This window comes from Bidens hawaiensis, unplaced genomic scaffold (assembly GCF_021521415.1).
Source record: "Bidens hawaiensis isolate Kalapana, Puna unplaced genomic scaffold, B.hawaiensis_p1.1 tig00057748_1, whole genome shotgun sequence".
Lineage (NCBI taxonomy): Eukaryota > Viridiplantae > Streptophyta > Magnoliopsida > Asterales > Asteraceae > Bidens > Bidens hawaiensis.
Genome location: NW_027500404.1, coordinates 14,293 through 34,999, shown reverse-complemented (window position 1 = coordinate 34,999; position 20,707 = coordinate 14,293). Strand labels below are relative to the sequence as shown.

Below are 20,707 nucleotides of genomic sequence, written 5' to 3'. Positions count from 1 at the left end.
CTCATACAATAGTAGTTCTAACTACTCAGCCTAAATACAAAAGAGGCGTTACCTTTATTGATATATTTATCAATTTACCACCCAAAAAAAGGAAGTAGGATTTTAAATTGTAACAATGGATGTTTTTCAAGAACTATATTTTTCTGATCTACACCATAAAAATGATATTGATAAGTTTCAAAGAGCTTTTCGACTTTGTCATAATGACAACATACAAAATAACATTTTAACCAATTCAATTTTGTGAATATTTTGTTTCATTTGAGCATAGTTTTGCAGGCTATGCTTCCCATACAACGTTCCGATCACCATTGAAGGAAAAATTAATGTTGAGATATATAAATATTTGAAATTTGATAAAAGTTAGAAGCATTCATAGACATGGGGGTGGCATGTCGAAAGTGTCGTAATGTTTTCTTAAGTTTTAATAGTGGATGGAAAAATTTTTGATTATTTCAAAAAATGCCCTTAAAAATAAACTTGAAACCCGAATCGTGTTTAAAATTCTAACTTTCATACTTTTGACATTTTAAAGTCAACACTTTGAACCCATAACAAATTTGACGATAAATCATATTGCATTCTCAAACTTTTAAAAATACTCAAAATTTTCATTTTTGACCCGTAACAAATTTTGACCTAAATGTAGTTAACTTGTACCAAACAATCTATTTACCAACTTTTGACCCATAAAATCAAATTTAACTTCCACAAAAAACCCGAAACAATTTTCATTTAAGAAACATGATTTGTTGTAGATTTTTGGAATTCACCAAGTATTTTGAAATATATAGTAAAATAATATTTAATATTTATATTTATAAAAATATATAGATATTATATAAATATAGTGTAAAAGGAAAGTAAATAATTATTGATTTATTATATATATTAGGGTATATTAGTTTTGGAGGGGAAAAATATGAGAATTAACCAAAACATGACAAGTGTTCTCATTTATTTTACTTTATTAGATTAGGTAGATTATGTGTTTCACTGTTTTAATTTGTTGTTGGTAAATCCTATTAAAATCACACCTAATGATGTTAATTCGAGTTACCAAAATTACTATCGCCAACGGCTTGTAATATTTGTTTTATACTCTAAATTAAATAAACAACGTCCTGAGCCAAAACCTACATTTTTAATTTAATATATGTCATGTTTTAGCCTTTTAGGTATGTGTGTTGGTGCTTATTGGGATATGCTTGGCATTTTAATCATCAAAATCACATTCTACCAAAGCATGCTCTTCTTTTTCTATATATGTGCCCAACTACCCATTGACACCTGATCGGCTGATCCACACGCTTAGACCATGTTTGATGGAGTCTGCTCGTGATAGGGTGGTCATCTATGTATGTCGACCAACGACCACGATACATCACGCCGTTGGTTTGTGGTGTGGTCGTGAGTGGGGTGACCATGGTGCCCCCACGCTTGTGAGTAAAGAGTACAATCACTAGGGGCAATGATTTCAAGAGAATGACTATTTGATAGCTTCATTGAAAATCTGACATAACTCCGTTGAAAATCTGTCAGTAATGGTAGTATGGCACATCCTAACAATCGCAAGCAAAGCATGTGTTAGAATTTTAATGGAAAACAAACCTTGTATGAAAATAATAGAGAGAATATTTTTTAATTTCAATCCCATATCACCACCAAATTGACGAACTTTTGAAATGAGACTATATTAAGAAAATGTTTTAAAAATCATTTAAGATTTTTTTTTCTTTAGTTATCTATCGATAGTTACAAGTATGGTTTTGTTGACGGTTATATGCCATAGTTGATACTCAATCTTTTAGCACTGTAAATATATCAAACATTCTTAGTGGAACATTTATCTCTATCTTCAAACAATCACTTCTTTATATTTTGTTTAACTTTTCACGTCTTATGCTCTCTTTGTTACTTTTATTATTTCTTTATCTACTATAATTGGATCCTTTTGTTCAATTAAAAAAAAAGTCTTAAAAGTAGAAAACCTTTATCTTTCTTGAAAAATTGGAGTACACCCATAATGCTTGATGTACAAAATAAAATATTTGAGATGCAATATTAAAATTTTTAGATATATGAATAATGAGTCTCTACATTGAGATTTATTATTGCAAAATCTGTATAACTTGGAGGTTGATATAGATATAGAGATGGAGATTCGCATAGAGAATAAAAATAGATTAAATCTTTCAAAATTCATAATGCTAAACTTGTGCCATATTCGTCTAATATTTTGTCAAAACCATTGTTTATAAGGAGCCTGATTATATTTTAGGCATATATAATTATATAAATTCAAAGTATATGTCTGATTATATTTTAACAACCATTTCCCCTTGAATCTTATGTGATGTATCAATAATTATACTTGTTTCACCAAAATGGGGAGTCCACATATTGCCCATACCAATTTATGAAGGAGCGCATTACTACACATTAAAGTTGGACGAAAACGCAACCCGGGGGTTTGGGGTTCAAAATTTTCAGATAAAAATGAATAAATTTACACCATTTATAAAATATTTCGAGCGAAAATGGATAAAAACTTACGCTAATAAGCAACAAAGGGAGGGGGGGGGGGGGTACCGGGGCCACAATATACGCTTCGCCCATTTATAGTGTTTGTGCCTTAGTAAAAACCCATATGCTTAATACATTCAAGAGACTTGATTTCATGAAGATGAATTGTGAAAATATTACCGGTTTCGCTAGTTGTGAGTTGTGACAGGCCATAGAAAGTTGCCTTTCCAGATTTGCTTTGGGCCCACCAACCGCGGGGCCCGTCCACCACCCCCACAAACCTGCAGCATAACCAGATCCACACTCATTAGGCATAATATTAGTTAAGGCCCAAATATAAAGAAAATATTTTTTTGCACTTTTGGTGGGCCATCCTTTTGACCCCATTCTTTATATTTAGACCAGTCACAACTTTTGACCCATTCACCAGACCAACATGCAATCCAGATATTCACAACTTTTGACCCATTCACCAGACCAACATGCAATCCAGATGTTATACCTAGTAACCTAAGGAATGTTTGACCCTTGGACCCTATGTATACCATTTAGGTGCCTTACCACTAGGCCATCAGGTGCAATCCAGATATTTATTTAGGGGTTTTAGGCGATAAATGAGAGCATGCATACCATTGGTATTGGTAGTGTTGGGTTCGTAGGCCTTGTTGGCCCGGTTTATTATATGAAGTCAAAAGAGGAGACGGGTGTGGGCGGTCGGGCCCAAGCCCGGCCCGGTTTAGATTTCTTGCATAATAATTTACTAACCCTAGTTCAGTCTCTATATAAACAACATTATGTACTTGTAATATTTGGTTACTCAATAAAGAAATACCTAGTTGCCACCCGTGGAAGTAGGTCAGTTTAGACCGAACCACGTTAAATCCTCGTGTTCGTTTACTGCTTTCGTGTGTGTGTTCAGTTTCGTGTGTGCGTTTAATCCTAACAAGTGGTATCTAGAGCTTAGGTTCGGATCACACGAAGAACACGGTGAACCAGTTCCGCGTGTCGCCGCCGCACCAGTGATCGGGGCTAGGGTTCCGCCGCGTTACCGCTAACTGCTGCTAGGGTTTCGCTGCCACCAGTTGCCACAGGTCAGATTCAGGTTGTCGATCTAGGTTTTCGGTGTTGGCAGCTAGCCGACGTATCCAGCGATCGACCGGAAGGTTGAAAAGAAGGCAGAAGTTTTGCGAGTCGAGATCCTACTTTGCAAAGTACGAGTCAATAACAGCGAATCAAGATCCTATTTTGGTTGAAGAACAGTTTCAAGTCAGAAGAAATTTAAAGAAACTTAGAACCAGTGCCAACCGCGTTTGTCAGGTTTATCGTTTCAGTTTAAAGTTTCAGTTTCTGATTTTCAGTTCGATATTCCGCTGCGTATAAATAGGTTGATTTTTTAACAGAGTTCAGTAGAACAATCGTTAAGTTCAGGCTCGTGTTGCTGTGTCTGTCTCTGTTTTATCCAGTTTTTCGTTTTAGTCATTGCTATGGCAGAAGACGGAAAGGTTTCGATACAGAAGTTTGACGGACAGAAGTTCGGTTGGTGGAAGATGCAGATTGAGGCACTACTTTGTCAGAAAGACTTGGATGTAGTGTTTGAGGATGAAAAACCAGAAAAGTTGTCAGAAGCAGATTGGAAGAAGTTAGACAAGAAAGCTAGGGCTTGTATTACTTTGTCGTTGTCGGAAGATGTGGCGTTTAACATCATGAAAGAAACCACAGCACGTGGTATGATGGAGGCGCTATCCAACATGTATGAAAAGCCTTCGGCAGCGAATAAAGTCTATCTTATCCGAGAGCTAGTGACAACAAGAATGAAAGAGGGTGGGTCAGTTACAACTCATATCAATAATCTTAATTCGATCTTGTCCCGCTTAGTGTCAGTTGACATTAAGTTTGATGATGAAGTTCAAGGCCTCTTGTTATTATCCTCTTTGCCCGACAGTTGGTCGCAAACAGTGACTGCAGTTTGTAGTTCGTCTACAAATATTACTTTCGATGGGATTCGAGATCTGATTCTGGGAGAAGATTCAAGACGCAGAAGTTCAGGTGAATCATCAGGCAATATGCTAGTCACAGAAGGTAGAGGCAGGAGAAAACAGCGAGGCAGTGGGAGCAGGAAGATGAGTCAGTCTAAGACTCGTAAGGATATTGAATGTTGGGGTTGTAAAGAGAAAGGACACTTCAGGAATCAGTGTCCGAATGGTAAGAAAGAGGTGAACGTTACAGAAGACGACACAGATGACGGGGGTCAGTAGTGATGAGGCTTTGGTTTGTAGTGTTGAGAGTAGCGTTGATGCTTGGGTGATGGATTCTGGTGCATCGTTTCATGCCACTCACTGTAGTGAAACGATGAAGAATCTTAAATTTGGGGATTTTGGAAAGGTTCGACTAGCAAATGATGATATTTTAGAGGTTACGGGTATGGGAGACGTTGATTTGATAACTTCAGCCGGTACTTCTTGGACTTTGAAAGACGTGAGGGTTATTCCAAGTTTGAAGAAACGTTTGATTTCAGTTGGGCAGTTGGATGACCAAGGGCACGATGTTAAGTTCGGGAATGGGCAGTGGAAAGTAGTCAAAGGGAATCTCGTGGTTGCTCGTGGCAAGAAAATGGGTTCGTTGTATATGGTCGATATGTCATCGAAAGGAGTGGATCCAGTTTTGGTGAAAGACAAAATCCGGTTCACAGAATCTCGTGGGCAGAAGAAGGTTCGTTTTGCAAGTAACAAACCCAGAGCCAAAGTGAAGATTCAGGATGAACGAGCTAGGAATGTTAAATCAGTTGGGGGACATCGTGACAGTGGGAGCACAGGTCGTGTTTCAGTTACAGTTCCAGGTCGACAGTGGATTAAGAAAACCAGTATTCCAGCTGTAAAAGTCTCTCCAATGAATTACTTGCTGAATATGGAGAGTGTTTGTTCTCAGGTTATCTCAGGATCCGGTAGTTCGTTACAGTGGGAGCCGGTAGGGACAGAGAATGGGTCAGGGGCAGTTTCAGCCATGACTGACGTGTTGGAGCTCCGGGGAGCTTCAACGGGCCTTCAGGTTAATTGATGAGAAGACGGTGGCAACTAGAAGAAGTTTAATGTTCAGATTACAGAAGTACAATCAGGAGTGCAGACGAGAGTACTCAAGGCCTCCGAGTGGGAGATTGTTGGGTTCGTAGGCCTTGTTGGCCCGGTTTATTATATGAAGTCAAAAGAGGAGAAGGGTGTGGGCGGTCGGGCCCAAGCCTGGCCCGGTTTAGATTTCTTGCATAATAATTTACTAACCCTAGTTCAGTCTCTATATAAACAACATTATGTACTTGTAATATTTGGTCACTCAATAAAGAAATACCTAGTTGCCACCCGTGGACGTAGGTAAGTTTAGACCGAACCACGTTAAATCCTCGTGTTCGTTTACTGCTTTCGTGTGTGTGTTCAGTTTCGTGTGTGCGTTTAATCCTAACAGGTAGATCTAGAAATTTTACCCAACTAGGGAAAAAAATCGATAAAAGGACCGTGCTTTGTCCATTCCATATCTAATAAACAAGGTGGGGCTGAAACATTGCTCTTTAGTACCACCTATCTTTCTTCATGAAAGTCATGACCACCAAGAAAGATTATATAAATCAACAAAACTAGCTAGATCTAGAAGATGGTGGTGTTGTTTCACAAACCTTTCCATAGCACTTAATTAGTATGCAAATACATGTTGTCTATTGAATAAAAAAAAACAATAATCAATGATTTTGACACTTAAATCATAAAATACATTATCAAAAAACTCGATAATCAAGCCAAAAGTTGTCACACATCAAGCAAAAATTTGTCAAAATCTCATTACTAAAGTCCTTTCCAAACCTGATACATTATGTACAGCCCGAATATCAAACCTACAAATTAGCCAAAATTCGAAAAAACATAAGATGTTACACAAAAAACTGAGAATTAACATTCCAAGACTGAAAATCGTAACAACTGAGCCAAACCTGTATTGAATTTGGATTTTTTAATTTTTATTTTTATTTATTTATTTATTTTAATTTTTAAATAAAAGTAGTACAAAGGCATTTAGCCCCATGTGTAGTGGTTTACTAATTAAAGTGCCACATAGACAACAAAAAAAACCATTTAACTAAGGGGTTGTTTGGGATTCCTTATTTTCACCTTCTTATAACTTATAAGGATAAGTCATAAGTTACAAAAGTGTAACTTATCAACATTTCCTCTTACATAATAAGAAAACCCAAACACTTTTTTTTTACTTATCATAAGTTATAAGAAGGTAAAAATAAGGAATCCCAAACAGCCCCTTAAAGTCTCAGTTTATTTAGGTGTAATGTTTTTAACTAGACATTAATAAAAAGAAAAAAAAATAAAAATGAAAGGCAAAAGGGTGGGCTTGTGCTGGTTTAAACATGGTGTAATAATAGTGAGATGTAGGGTCGTCCAAACCGCTCACTGCTCGCTCGGAAATTGCTCGGAAATTGCTATCTTGTTTTTTCGCTCGATCGTAAACAAGCCGCTCTGCTCGGTTCGCTTTGTAATGAGCCAGGCAATGAGCAAAGGTCGGCTCGGTTTGGTTTAACTGAATATTTTTAATTTATTTTATATCATAATCATAAATATATATAAATAAAACCTTTAAAAGCTCTCTGGTTGCTCCCTACATTCTCTCAAGCCACCAGATTGCTTTATTTGTAAATGGAGGTTTCTTATGCATTTGATCCGAATTCACGGGTATGGGTCTCACCAAACCCATATAGCCCTTAAACGGGTTATAACATCTCATAATTAACTTAAAAATTAATCTCACCAAATATTTGATATGAAAATCCTATAAAATAGGGATATACAAAAAATTAATAACCATTTTCTTTAACAAAAGATATTATTTATAATTAACAAACAATTTTATAGTAAAAAAATTAAGCAGGCCATGGGTCTTACAAACCCATAGAGCTTTTAAACCGGGTTATAACATTTCATTTATTTGTGAAACCCTTTATCATCAAATCCTAGGTATATTATTAACTTGCTTATAATAAATAAAATTTAAATCCAAAAAATATATAAGTATTAGAAACAAATAATGTAAAACAACCCCGTAATACGGGGGATAGAAACTAGTATAATTATGCATGAATAGATATATAAATATATAGACAACACACATAAATATAAGTATACAATTCTTTAAACCCTTTAAAATTTTCTCAATTCCGTCAATTTTATAGTTCTTTTTGTTCATTTTAAGTTTTCACAATATCAGAAGTTTGTTCACATATTTATTATATCTTAGTTCAAATTTATTTCTCAAAAAACACATTGTTTACAACTTGTTTACAAAACACATTATTTACAATTTTCAAACTTGTTTCTTATTAAAAATTTTATAAGTAAAAAAGAAATAAATAATGCTTGAAATCGCTTGATGTTCGATCGAAAAATGTTCAATTCGATTTTGGCTCGTTTTGGTTTTCGTTCGGTTGGAATTTCAGCCGTTCGGTCGCTTGTAAACGAGCCAAGTAACGTGCAAACCTTCGCTTAGTTCGGCTCGTGAACAACATGGGGGTGGTGCTCATTTTCTTTTCTGTTTTTTTTTTGGCTTTAAATAAAAAAGAAATCCACATCAAGTTCTTATCACATCCCAAACATAGTAAAATAGAAAGGAACAAGCGATAAATATTCAACATCTCGTGTGAAACATATGACCTTTAGTAGAATATTCCGTCGTTACTTGCCAGATTAGTCAATTACTCGACTTTTAAAATGGTCCAATGTTGAATATCTAATGGCAGATATTTCCTGGTTCAATGCCAAATGAATAAGTTTTTGAAAGCTTAATAACAAGTTTTCTTTGAGAAAGTGAAGAACACGTTAAGTCGTAAATGAAGGGTCTTACCATACTTTTATTATTCTCTGGTGCTTTATGTTCTATATTAACAACTTCCATCGCAACCGACTCTTTGTCCCCAAATGAACTCATCAGAGATGGTGATACCATTGTTTCATCCGGTGGAATGTTTGAACTAGGATTTTTCAGCCCCGGTAACTCCAAGAACCGGTATTTGGGAATATGGTACAAAAGCGTCTCGAATGGCACCGTTGTCTGGGTTGCAAATAGAGATACACCTCTTAACACAACTTCAGGCCTCCTCAAACTCAGTAATAATGGAATCCTGCAACTTGTTTCTCTTGGTAATACAAATACCACTATCTGGTCATCTATCTTTGCATCTCCAGATAATATTAACAATTCTATCGCACAGCTTTTAGATAACGGAAATCTTGTTATAAGGGATGAAAATAGGACTTTATGGCAAAGTTTTGATTACCCTGGAGATACGTATCTCCCAGGGATGAAAATCGGTAAAGACTTGATTACAGGCATAGACAGGCAGTTTACATCATGGAAGAGCCTTGATGATCCTTCTCCGGGTCAGTATGTAATATTGATGGATACAAATGGCTTTCCACAGATATTTCAGAAACGGGGTTCTGTTTTCCACACTCGGTTTGGACCATGGAACGGGGTCAGGTTCAATGGCATGCCTAGTTTGATACAAAACCCCACAGCAGTAAACGAATTTGTTATCAACGAGAAGGAGATATATTATAAGATCGATGTTGATAGTGCGGTTGTTTCAAGGATATATATTAACCCGGAAGGTGGTATGAAACGTATGAACTGGGTTGACCTCACACAAGATTGGTTTACATTTTTGGTTGTAGCACCTGCAGATAGTTGTTCACAATATGGGCTATGCGGTCCATATGGAACGTGTAACACTCAAAACTTTCCTATTTGTAGTTGTTTGGAAGGTTTTGAGCCCAAACGCCCAGAGGAATGGAACGCGGGAGCCTGGACAAGTGGGTGTATACCGAGAACTCCTTTCGATTGTGGGAATGAGAGTGAGAATGGGTTTAGAAGAGTTTCAGGTGTTAAATTCCCAGATACCCGAAGTTCGTGGTACAATTTTAGTATGAATCTTGAGGATTGTGAGAAGGAGTGCAGGAGTAATTGCTCTTGTACGGCTTACGCAAATATAGATATTAGAAATGGTGGAAGCGGATGCTTGCTTTGGTTTAATGAGCTTGTGGATGTTAGAGAATACAATGAAACTCAAGATCTTTACATTAGAATGGACAGATCTGAATTAACTAGTAAGTACCCTTTGCTTGAGTTGATGTATTTATTGATTTTATTCATTTGGTCTCTTTTAACCAACTCTCTTTTTTCATCTTTTGCTTGGTATTATTCACATTAGGCAATCAATGAGGGCAAACATGTATTAACAATTAATAATACTATTCTGTTATGTAATTTTTTATGCTTCTTTGTGTATTCAAGGTCTTGCAACCCATGACTCTGCTTCCAACAAAAAGAAAACGACAATTACAGCGGTTGTGTCAACCTCAATATGCATGCTTGTGGTAGGTCTAACTCTTGTGATGTACCTAAGAATCAAGAAGAAAAGGGCATACATGAAAAGGCAAGGTATGGTAAATGAGTGTTTTTTTACTAGTGATGTCAAGTTAAGCCCCTTTATGAATAGATCAATTGCAGGTCTATTGGTCATACTGAAAATATTACCCTGAAAATGTTTTAAATGCATAGCACATCCTTATTAATATCATTAGAAAATACATTAATGTTGAAATAGTTTAATGTTTGTGTAGACACATTTTACCCATTATCCAAACCGGAAATTTTGTTCTCTCTTTTCTTTTTCTAAAGGCTTAACACAAGATTTGTTAATCGATCAGTTGTCTATATTGTGCTTCAAATCTGTATGTCTTGATGTACAATCTATAGTCTGCTTTCCAAACTTAGTTCTTAATTGATTGTTCAAATGTTTGTCTCTGGTTATAACAATTTCATATTTCTCTTTTTATGTGACTCGGTACCAGACCTCAATGAAGATTCAGTTTATGGTGGTCCGAAGGAAGATATTGATTTACCATCTTTTAGCTTGTCTACGATTGCTAAGTCTACAAGCAACTTTTCCATCACCAATAAGCTTGGACAAGGCGGCTTTGGTTCAGTCTACAAGGTAACAACCCTTCTGAAAGTAGTAATTAACTTTGTATGGATTTTTTTAGGATTAATCCAATATTTACTTTTCTGATGCAGACTGAAAGAAAAAAAAAAATAAACACATAGATAAATTCTCAATAAACACGGATAAAAACTGAAAGAATTAATTGGTACAGGAGGCGCCCTTTAGTGAGATTTTTCAAATTTAGCTGGTAATCGATAACTAAAACATGATATTGAAACCATAATTAGACAAGTGAATTTTGCTAATTAGATATTGACGAAATGGAGAGAAAACATGATTGACGAAATAGGGTCTTTAAATTAAGGAATTTAGGTATGACGACTGGGTCAAACTGCATGTGGCATTTGCCACATGCTCTGGCTCGCTTTGAGATTTCCGTCTGTTAGTTATGACTTATGAGCCTTGTAACTCCGACCAAAACTCATTTTATGTTCATTTGAAGTTTGTGAATTTCTGCAATATTTCCTCTTTTCTAATTGTTCCAAATAAGAGTGTCAACTAGTCAATCAAACTCCTCATAAATTTCCAAATAAGAGTGCACATTGTAGTTTATTAATCATAGGAATTTAGGAATTGTTGTTCAAAAACAATATTTGACATGGTAACCAAACTAATTGACTGGAAAAGCTAATAATATTTTCTGGAAAAATTAAATAATGCAAAGTTGGAAAACTTCAGGGTGTGTTGGGGGATGGTCGAGAAATAGCAGTGAAGCGATTGTCAAAATCTTCAAGACAAGGTCTTGATGAGTTCAAGAACGAAGTTAGATGTATCGCCAAACTTCAGCATCGAAATCTTGTGAAGCTTTTAGGATACTGCATTCAAGGAGATGAAACAATGCTGATTTATGAATACATGGCCAACAAAAGTTTGGATTTAACTATATTCGGTCCGATTCTTTCCATGATGTTTACGATATGATATCACAAAAATTGATGTGTTTTTGTGTGAACTATAATATTTTATGTTTTTTTTCCTGTTAGACACATTGAATTACTATGCAGAGGCAGCAGAGCTAACCAAATAGTTGACTTTTGTAGACACAAGTCGAAGTTCAATGCTTGATTGGCCCAAACGGTTTCACATTATCCTTGGGATTGCTCGTGGTCTTCTTTATCTGCATCAAGATTCTCGACTTCGGGTCATTCACAGAGATTTGAAAGCTGCAAATATTTTGTTGGATGATGACATGAATCCTAAAATATCAGACTTCGGTCTTGCTAGAAGATTTAAAGGCTATGAGACTGAAGCCAATACCAACAAAGTGGTCGGAACTTAGTAAGAACTAACAAAATCACTTATTTTAATGCCATATGTTATATCCTCTGTCCCATATAACTGTAATCATTTTTGTTTTAGGAAGTTATTAAATATCTATTTTCTTAATGCCACATCCATACCTTTTCCAATTTGGGTCCATAAAAGGGCTTCTTATTTATTTAATAAATAGTTAAACACTTGTCTAGAACTATATGGCTCAGAGTCAAATGTGAATATTTTTGGACAGTGGTGTATATTTGTATCCATAATTTAACTTCTTAATTTGCAGTGGTTACATCGCTCCAGAATATGCTGTTCATGGGCTTTTCTCAATTAAATCGGATGTATTTAGCTTTGGAGTTTTGGTGTTGGAAATAGTGAGTGGGCAGAAAAGCAGAGGGTTCTCTCACGAACAACACGGTGATAGCCTTCTTGGACATGTAAGCTTAATCCACGTATTCCCTTTATTAAAAAAAAATACTGGCCTTTGTCCCTACAGTAAAATGGTTGGGCAAAAGTGATCTTATAACATGAACCAAGCATAACTTGTTTTTGAAAAAATTCTTTATATATAAGCATGTATTGAACTCTAATAGTGATATTGTTTAGGCATGGAGACTTTATAAAGAAGACAGATCCATTGAGCTTGCTAGTTCCCAGTTAAGGGAAACATGTGCCGACTCTGAAATAGTCCGATCAATACATATTGGTTTGTTATGTGTGCAACATCACGCAGAAGATAGACCAACTATGTCATCTGTAGTCGTTATGTTGGATAATGAGAGTACTTTGCCTCCACCAAAACAACCTGCGTTTTTCACTGAAGTGAGTTTGACTGAAACAAGCGCTCTTTCATCAACCCCGGTTGATAATTCAAATAATAATGTCACAATAACGGTCTTAGAGGCTCGATAGAGCACCTACTCTTTTGTTTATGTATCCATATGGTTTGATAGAATACTTACATCTAAACATATTAACTATGTTTAACTTTCTCAATTGCCAATATTTCTTGTGGAGTTTTTTATTAGGGACTAGATTGAAGGGTTTAACTCTAAAAATGTTTATGAGACTAAAATGAAGGGATGTGATATTATCTTTCGGTCCTGAAAATAAACATATTAAGGACCGAAATGGTGGATTTTTGAGACTAATTGTTAGTTATTAAAACATTTTATCAGGGACTAGATTCAGATTGACATGAAATCCTAAACCTAATGAAGCGTATTAGGGACTAGATACGGTTTGAAGAACTGATTTTTAGTCCCTAAAGAAACCCATTGGGGACTAAAATATCTTAATATAAGAGACTGATTTTCAGTCATGATTGAAAATGTATGGGGGACTGAAACAGTGTACGTGGTACCAGTGGAATTTTTAAGTATTGGAGAATGGTTGTTAGTCTTGTTGGTGCCATACAGGACTGATTTTTAGTTACTAAAACCACTACTTAGGACTAAGTATCCATCATTGGCTAGGGACAGGCAAAGTAGACCCGATGACTATTAGGTACTAATTAGGGAGTATCAGATTCTAATATTTCAGTCTCAGATACCAATCTTTTTTGTAGTGACAAAACCAGCCCGAAATTTGTTGTCAGCTAAAGAAATATCTAAACAGTTTAAAACAAGCGCCATGTGCATGGTACAACCATTTTTCATCTTTTATCACATTGTAGGGCTTTCATAGTAGCTAGTGAGGCACGTCACTACTTGTATATCGCTATTTGCAACACATGGCTTGTTACTTTATGTGGATGGCATTGTCTTGATCATTAACTACCTCTGCTAACTGGCTTCTACAACACATTATCTCTACTTTGTTTCATGAGTTTTCCATGCCAGACCTCGGACAGTTGCACCATTATTGGTATCACGATCACCCTAAACAAAAGCGAGCTATTTTTGAAACAGTCCCAACACGCATAATACTTATCCATTGTGCCTCCAAGTATAATACGAAGACTTGCGTTACTGCGGTCGACACAAACTGAGAGCACAGATGGGGCACTACTAGTAGATGATATTGCAGCCTTACCGGGTCATTACAGTATTTGACTTTTACAGACCGAATAAGTCGTATGTTGTACAACATGTATGCCTCTTCATACATGTTCCTTGGGAACCACACTTCATATTCGTGAATTATTCGGTACTTATATGGCAAAATTGACTATGCCATTCGGATCGTGAAATCGCTCAGCCCATCCCTTGTCGCTTACTCTGATCTTAATTGGAGCAAGTGCCCAATGCTCGCCGGTCAACCTTCTGGTTATGTAAATCCTGTACATCACACAATCTCACAATCTGGTGTCAAAGTTTGAGTATCGATGAGTTGCCAATGTTTTAGCGCCAGCTAGATGGTCAACGAAATCTTTTGCTGAAACTACATGTCTCAGTTGTTAGCAGAAGTCGTTATCATCGTTAACATCATTATTGAATTCGTGTTGTTCATGTTGAATGTGTGTGTAAACAAACAAAACATGCAATCGAATTCTTGAATGAACGAATGGATATTTTATTGAAATATCTGTTGAAGACCTCACAAGTCACACGTGCAGATGATCCTGATTTTTCTCATTTAATTTGATTTTTGAATAATAGCTGTTTGGGCCCAGTCCAAGTTGTTAGCGAATACTATGTTAGCCGTTTTTTGGTTTTTCTATTTAAGAGATATTTATCTCTGTTCATTGTATGCACTTCAGAAAATAATCAATTGTGAATTGTTTAGCTGCCTTTCATTGTGGTTATTTAAATCAATATTGATCTCAAATACCAACAGATTTGTGGTATCAGAGCACAGGTGGTGCTCACGCTCTGAAGGTTGTCAAACTAACCAAACCCTCAAAACCCTAATTGTTCCATGGCCGATCAAACAAGTTTGCTTCCAACTACTTCTACCCCTATCCCTGTCTTCAAGGGAGAAGGTTATGAGTATTGGAGCATTCGTCTCAAAACAATCCTTTGATCAAGGGATCTCTGGGATCTAGTGGAGTCTGGTATTAGTGAAAATGGCTATGCACAGCAAATCAAGGCTGAAAGGAGGAGAGATGCTTATGCCATGGCTGTTATCCAACAAGCTGTGCATGAGCAATTATTCTCATGAATTGCTGCTGCATCCACGTCCAAAGAGACGTGGGAAATATTGAAGACGGAATTCGAAGGTGATTCCCAAGTAAAGGCAATTAAGCTCCAAGGTCTTCGCAAAGACTTTGAGAATCTTTGCATGAAAGAGACGGAACCCATCGGGGAGTACTTCTCGAGGGTTATGGCAATTGTGAGTCAGAAAAGAGCCTATGGTGAAACTGTTGCTAATCAAGTCATCGTGGAGAAGGTACTACGTAGTCTCACCTCCAGGTTTGATTATGTTGTACCTTCAATAGAAATTTCACATGATCTTTCTACACTTATTCTTGTTAAATTAATGGGATCATTACAATCCCATGAAGAGAGAATTAATAGCAGGATGCCAGATAAACATGTAAAAACTGAGGAGCAGGCTTTACAGGTCATGTATGACCGCTCTCAATCAAATAACAGTCCTTCTACTCAGCGTGGTAGAGGTCGTAGCAACTCAAGAGGAAGGGGCCGTGGAAGAAATATGGATAAAAGTCGTGTACCCTTTTGTGACCACTGCAACAAGTATGGGCACTTAAAAAAGGATTGTTGGTATTATGATGAGCCGCATGCGAATGTTGCTGAAGATAACAACGAAGGGTTTGGTGCACAAGCTAAAGAAGAACATCGATTATTTATGGCTCTAGTACCTGATGGCCATTTTTCCCTCATGACTCAGTAAGCCTGTAGTGGTAACAATTCATGTCTTTGGTTCCTTGATTCGGGCTGTTCTAATCATATGACAGGAGGAAGGGGAGTTTTGCCAAATTAGATGAAAGTTTTAAGCTAATTGTTCATCTTGGTGACAAGAAGCAAATTGCTGTTGAAGGCAAAGGAACTGTAAGAATAGACACAATAGATGGAAAATATAGACTGCTGGATGATGTGTACTTTGCTCCTAAGCTTGAGTACAATCTTCTAAGCGTTGGGTAGCTAACGAAGAAAGGCTATTCACTTCTTTTTGATGATGATCAATGTATTATAAGAACAAAGGCAACTGGTGCAGTGCTTATGACAGTCAAAGTCTCTAACAACATGTTTCTTGTTGATGCATCAAAGAATGACACCAGTAGCAGTTCAGCTCCTAAACTCTCCTTAACAACTCAAACAAATGCAACTACCAAGGTTTGGCATGAGAGGTATGGTCACTATAACTTCCATGGTTTAAAACGATTGCATGACAAAGGTATGGTACTTGGACTTCCAAGTATTAAACCCGTTGATTCATGTAATGGATGTATTGTTGGGAAGCAAACTAAAAAACCTTTTACTTGTAAATCATGGAGGGCAACTAAGAGATTGGAACTGATCCATACAAACCTTTGCGGTCCTATGAAAGTTCCAAGCTTGGGGGACAGTTTTTATTATTTGTTGTTTATTGATGACCTCACACGAATGTGCTGGGTCTACTTCATTACTAACAAGTCAGATGCTTTCAGCAAATTCAAGTTGTTTAAGGTGTTCGTTGAAAATCAAAGTGATTGTACCATAAAAGTTTTCAGATCAGATAGGGGTGGTGAATTCCTCTCCAATGAGTTCCATACCTTTTGTGATGAGCATGGCATAAAAAGGTGTCACACCCCGACCAATGAAGGCGGAAAAGTCGAGGCGCGACATGATTGCTCATTGCACAATGACACTATAAAGTTAGAATATTTAAACAACTCATTTAAATCCATATCATCATAAATAACACAAAAATTGTTCATACAAAATGCCAAATAGATAGATAAACAAATAACTTGTTCTTTTATTTTCTAATATCCTAAAGCCAAGATAATAAGTTTCTTCAAGTAATCCAATCAAGCTAACATCAAACCTGTAACATTGCATAAAATAGAGTTTGTCAACACGAAGGTTGGTGAGCAATTTTCATAGTTTTGGACAATAAGTATATAGTATGAATTCCACAACTAGTATATGAAAACAATAAATAATAGCAACAATTTAGATAAATGAAACCGTCAATAAGAATACATTGACGAACCGTCAATAAGAATACATTGACGACAATAATGAAATCGTCAATAAGAATACATTGACGACATCTTTCTATATGGGGATACCATATATACTCGGAATTAACGTATGATCATACTTTGATGAGGCTACCCGCCTTAGCATTCAAGAGGCTACCCGCCTTAGCATTCAAGAATTTGCACATAATCATGTAAAGCATATAACACCAAATCGAGCATTTATTTAAGTAAACATATACAATACGTGTTGTGGTTTAAGACTCAAGTATAAATCATTTGAATTTGAATAAGTATGCAATGCCACCCCCAAAACGAAAGATGGAAAACGGGGGATGAAAAGTACTCACATTAACAAGTAACTTGAAAGATAGTGTCGTGAATAATCGGAGAGATTGGTTTAACGAGCAAGACCTATATTAAACGGGTCTTGTGTTAGTAGGTAGTCTTGGAAGGGTTTAAAATAAAATACATGACAAATAAAGTAAATAAATAAAGTTTAGGATTTAAAATGTAAATATTTGAGAAATTAAAGAAACGAGTTTTGTAAAATAAGTTTACTCGAAACCGGGTCTCGGTATTCTATTCACTAGTTTTTTTCTTTTTTTACTCAACCTATGTTAAGTAATAATGTGGGTTAAAATGCGATATTGCAAAACCTTTGGTTATAAGAATACCAAAACGAGGTTTAAACGAGTGTTCGGGTTTGTCGGTTCGCGACTTGATAATTGACCAAGCACACAGTTAACTTCCCAAAATAATAAATGTTATGAGATAACTCAATAAAATCAAAATAGACTTAACCAAGTATGTAGTTCTATTGTGAAGAACCTTAACGTTCGTTAAGCGAGTATACGACCTTATCGGTTCGAACTTGTTATAAGATCAAGTTGGTTACCGACATGCCAAGTATGTTTAGAAACTAACTAAAGTTGATTTAAAATATAATCTTGAAGAAAAATATGAGTTTTGGTGGCTAAAAACACACTTGTGTGCCTTAAGCGAGTGAACTCGGTTTAGTTCGGTTTTTGGTTCGGTCCTTGACTCGGAATAAGACCGAGGATGGTTACCACATACCCAATTACCATGGAACTTGTAAAATAACTTATAAATAATAATACTCAAGTTTTACATTCAAAAAGTTAACAATAAAGCTTTTAAACAAAAGTTCGGTTTTTGGTTCGGTCCTTGACTCAGAATAAGACCGAGGATGGTTACCACATACCCAATTACCATGGAACTTGTAAAATAACTTATAAATAATAATACTCAAGTTTTACATTCAAAAAGTTAACAATAATGCTTTTAAACAAAAGTTCGGTTTTTGGTTCGGTTCTCAACTTGGGATGAAACCGAGGCTAGTCACCACATACCCAATACCATGGAACTTGACAAATATGAAAAATAAACTAAAATATGTAGAATTTAAGCAAGTATAACAAGTTATATGGTTAGATTTGTTAAATATATAAACAAGGACTACAAAGTCCTCCATGTAACCTTGCCTTACTAGTCCGACATTTCAACCGGCCGAGACCGGAGAAATGAAAGACCGAAGGTAAACAAGGAGTGTATATTATATATATGTTGTAACATCAAGCTTTAAGTATTGAGAAGTTAGTTAAAATGAAAGATTAGCTTATGAAGAACAACCTTAGAATTCAAGAATTTGAGAGAGAAATGAAGAAATGAGCAAGCACAAATGAAGAAGATGGGTGTGTATATATAGGGTAAGTTGAATGGGTCTTTCATAAAGGGTGTTTCATGAAAATGGGTTGGTTATAGACCCAAGAAAGCACAAACTACAAATGGGTCCTTCAAGTCTCCATTTTGGTAGTTTTAGTCCCTGGAGTTCTTTTTGAGCGTTTTCGGGGAATTTTAAGAACCGAAAAGGGTGTTTTTTTATCCAACAACTATAAAACAAATATTTAACATACAATTCATCATTTTGATAATATCGAAAGGTTCGGGATACAAAACGGGTCGGGTTTACATTAAGAATACAAGTATAAAATAACCCGAAATTGACAAATGTCATAAAAGGGAACTCACTCCACCGTATACACCAGAACATAATGGTGTGGTGGAGAGAAAAAGTAGAACCATCATGGGTCTAGCTAGAAGTATGATGAAGCAAAAAGGCCTTCCAAACTGTTTTTGGGCAGAAGCTGTTGCTACTGCAGTGCATCTAATCAACCTAGCCCCAACCAAAGCCCTGCAAGATAGCACACCACGCCATGCTTGGTCTAAAATCAAACCATCCGTAAGACATCTAAGGGTTTTTGGCTGTTGTGCTTATGCCCTTATTCCTGCTCAAAACAGAAGAAAACTTGATAGCAAGTCTGAAAAATGTATCTTTATTGGATACTCATCACAAACCAATGGGTATAGATTGTATAATCCAACTTCAAAGAAATTCCTAACCCGCAGGGATGTTGTGTTTCATGAAGATAAGAAATGGGAATGGGATACCTCAGCCAATAATACCTATGACCTAAGCTTTACTGATCCTTTTCCCTTATCTTCGCCAACCTCAACTGAAAACATTAAAGCTTTTGATTCACCGGTAACACCTAACTCACCAACTACCCCAACCTCACCAGTAACACCTAACTCACCTACTACTCCTCAGACCTGCCCAACTCACTCTCAAAACACACCACTTTCCTCAAATACACAACCTACCAATCCGCCTATTAATCTCTCACACACAAATCCTACTATACCTGCACGGTCCTCCACATCTCCTCTACAAGAGCCAAGGGTCTAGGGGAGGTTTATCAAGAAACAAAGAAGGTTGATGCTGCACATGAAGACCACTATACATGTCAATTTGCCCTCTACGTAACTGATCTCATTTCCTACAAAGAAGCTTCATTAAAAAGGGAATGGCAAGAGGTTGATGAGTTGAAGGCCATAGAGAAAAACAACACTTGGGAACTTGTGACACTTCCTCAAGGCAAAAACCTTGTAGGACTCAAGTGGTTGTTTAAAACAAAGTTGGGACCCGATGGTGAGATTTTAAGGTATAAAGCAAGGCTTGTAGCCAAGGGCTACTCTCAGCAACAAGGAATTGATTATCAGGAGACTTTTGCTCCAGTGGCACGTTTTGAAACAATTAGGGTGGTATTATCTGTTGCAGCGCAATTAGGCTGGTTTATACATCAATTAGATGTCAAGTCAGCCTTCCTTAATGGTGATTTGATAGAAGAAATATTTGTTGAACAGCCTGAGGGGTTTGAAGTTAAAGGGAGTAAAGAAAAGGTATAAAAACTGAGGAAAGCTTTATATGGGTTGAAGCAAGCCCCAAGGGCATGGTATTCCAAAATTGATAAGTACTTTATCAATAATGGATATACTAGAAGTCAGAATGAGCCAACTTTGTATGTTAAACAAAGTGAACAGAATGAGTTAATGTATGCATGTCTCTATGTTGATGATATAATATGTACGAGCCACAGTGAAGATCTCATTACTGAGTTTAAACAAGGGATGAAAAAGGAGTTTGAAATGACTGATATGGGCCTACTAAGATACTTCCTTGGATTAGAGGTAAAGCAAACTAACCATGGTGTGTTCATTTCACAGGAGAAGTATGCCAAGAACTTACTTGACAAATTTGGAATAAAAGACTCGAAAGTTGATGATATTCCCATGAATACCAGTGAAAAGTTCATGGTTGAAGATAAGGCTGATAAGGTAAATGAAAATACTTAAGCTTGGTAGGTGGTCTGATCTATTTAACACACACTCGCCCAGACCTATCTTATGCAGTAGGA

General features: G+C 36.4%; 1 protein-coding gene across 3 annotated transcripts; it reads left to right on the top strand.

Moving 5' to 3' along the window:
* Positions 1 to 8,395: 8,395 nt before the first annotated feature.
* LOC143601996 (G-type lectin S-receptor-like serine/threonine-protein kinase At4g27290) lies at positions 8,396 to 12,772 on the top strand. 3 transcript variants are annotated; one of them, XM_077079257.1, is made up of 7 exons: positions 8,396 to 9,677; positions 9,865 to 10,026; positions 10,425 to 10,567; positions 11,255 to 11,465; positions 11,617 to 11,854; positions 12,126 to 12,276; positions 12,446 to 12,772. In XM_077079257.1, the coding sequence occupies exons 1-7, from the start codon at positions 8,402 to 8,404 to the stop codon at positions 12,749 to 12,751; spliced, it is 2,487 nt and encodes an 828-aa protein (XP_076935372.1). In that variant the 5' UTR covers positions 8,396 to 8,401; the 3' UTR covers positions 12,752 to 12,772. The 3 variants fall into 3 exon arrangements, with proteins under 3 accessions (XP_076935372.1, XP_076935370.1, XP_076935371.1); XM_077079255.1 differs by having other exon boundaries at positions 8,402 to 9,677; positions 9,865 to 10,008; positions 10,416 to 10,567; XM_077079256.1 differs by having other exon boundaries at positions 8,402 to 9,677; positions 9,865 to 10,011.
* Positions 12,773 to 20,707: the final 7,935 nt, after the last annotated feature.

Bases quoted from the DNA above. Each gene is read 5' to 3' on its own strand.
- LOC143601996 (XM_077079257.1), top strand. From the start codon at position 8,402: ATGAAGGGTCTTACCATACTTTTATTATTCTCTGGTGCTTTATGTTCT. The intron at 10,568-11,254 runs GTAACAACCCTT...GGAAAACTTCAG, and splicing joins GCTTTGGTTCAGTCTACAAG to GGTGTGTTGGGGGATGGTCG. The intron at 11,855-12,125 runs GTAAGAACTAAC...CTTAATTTGCAG, and splicing joins AACAAAGTGGTCGGAACTTA to TGGTTACATCGCTCCAGAAT.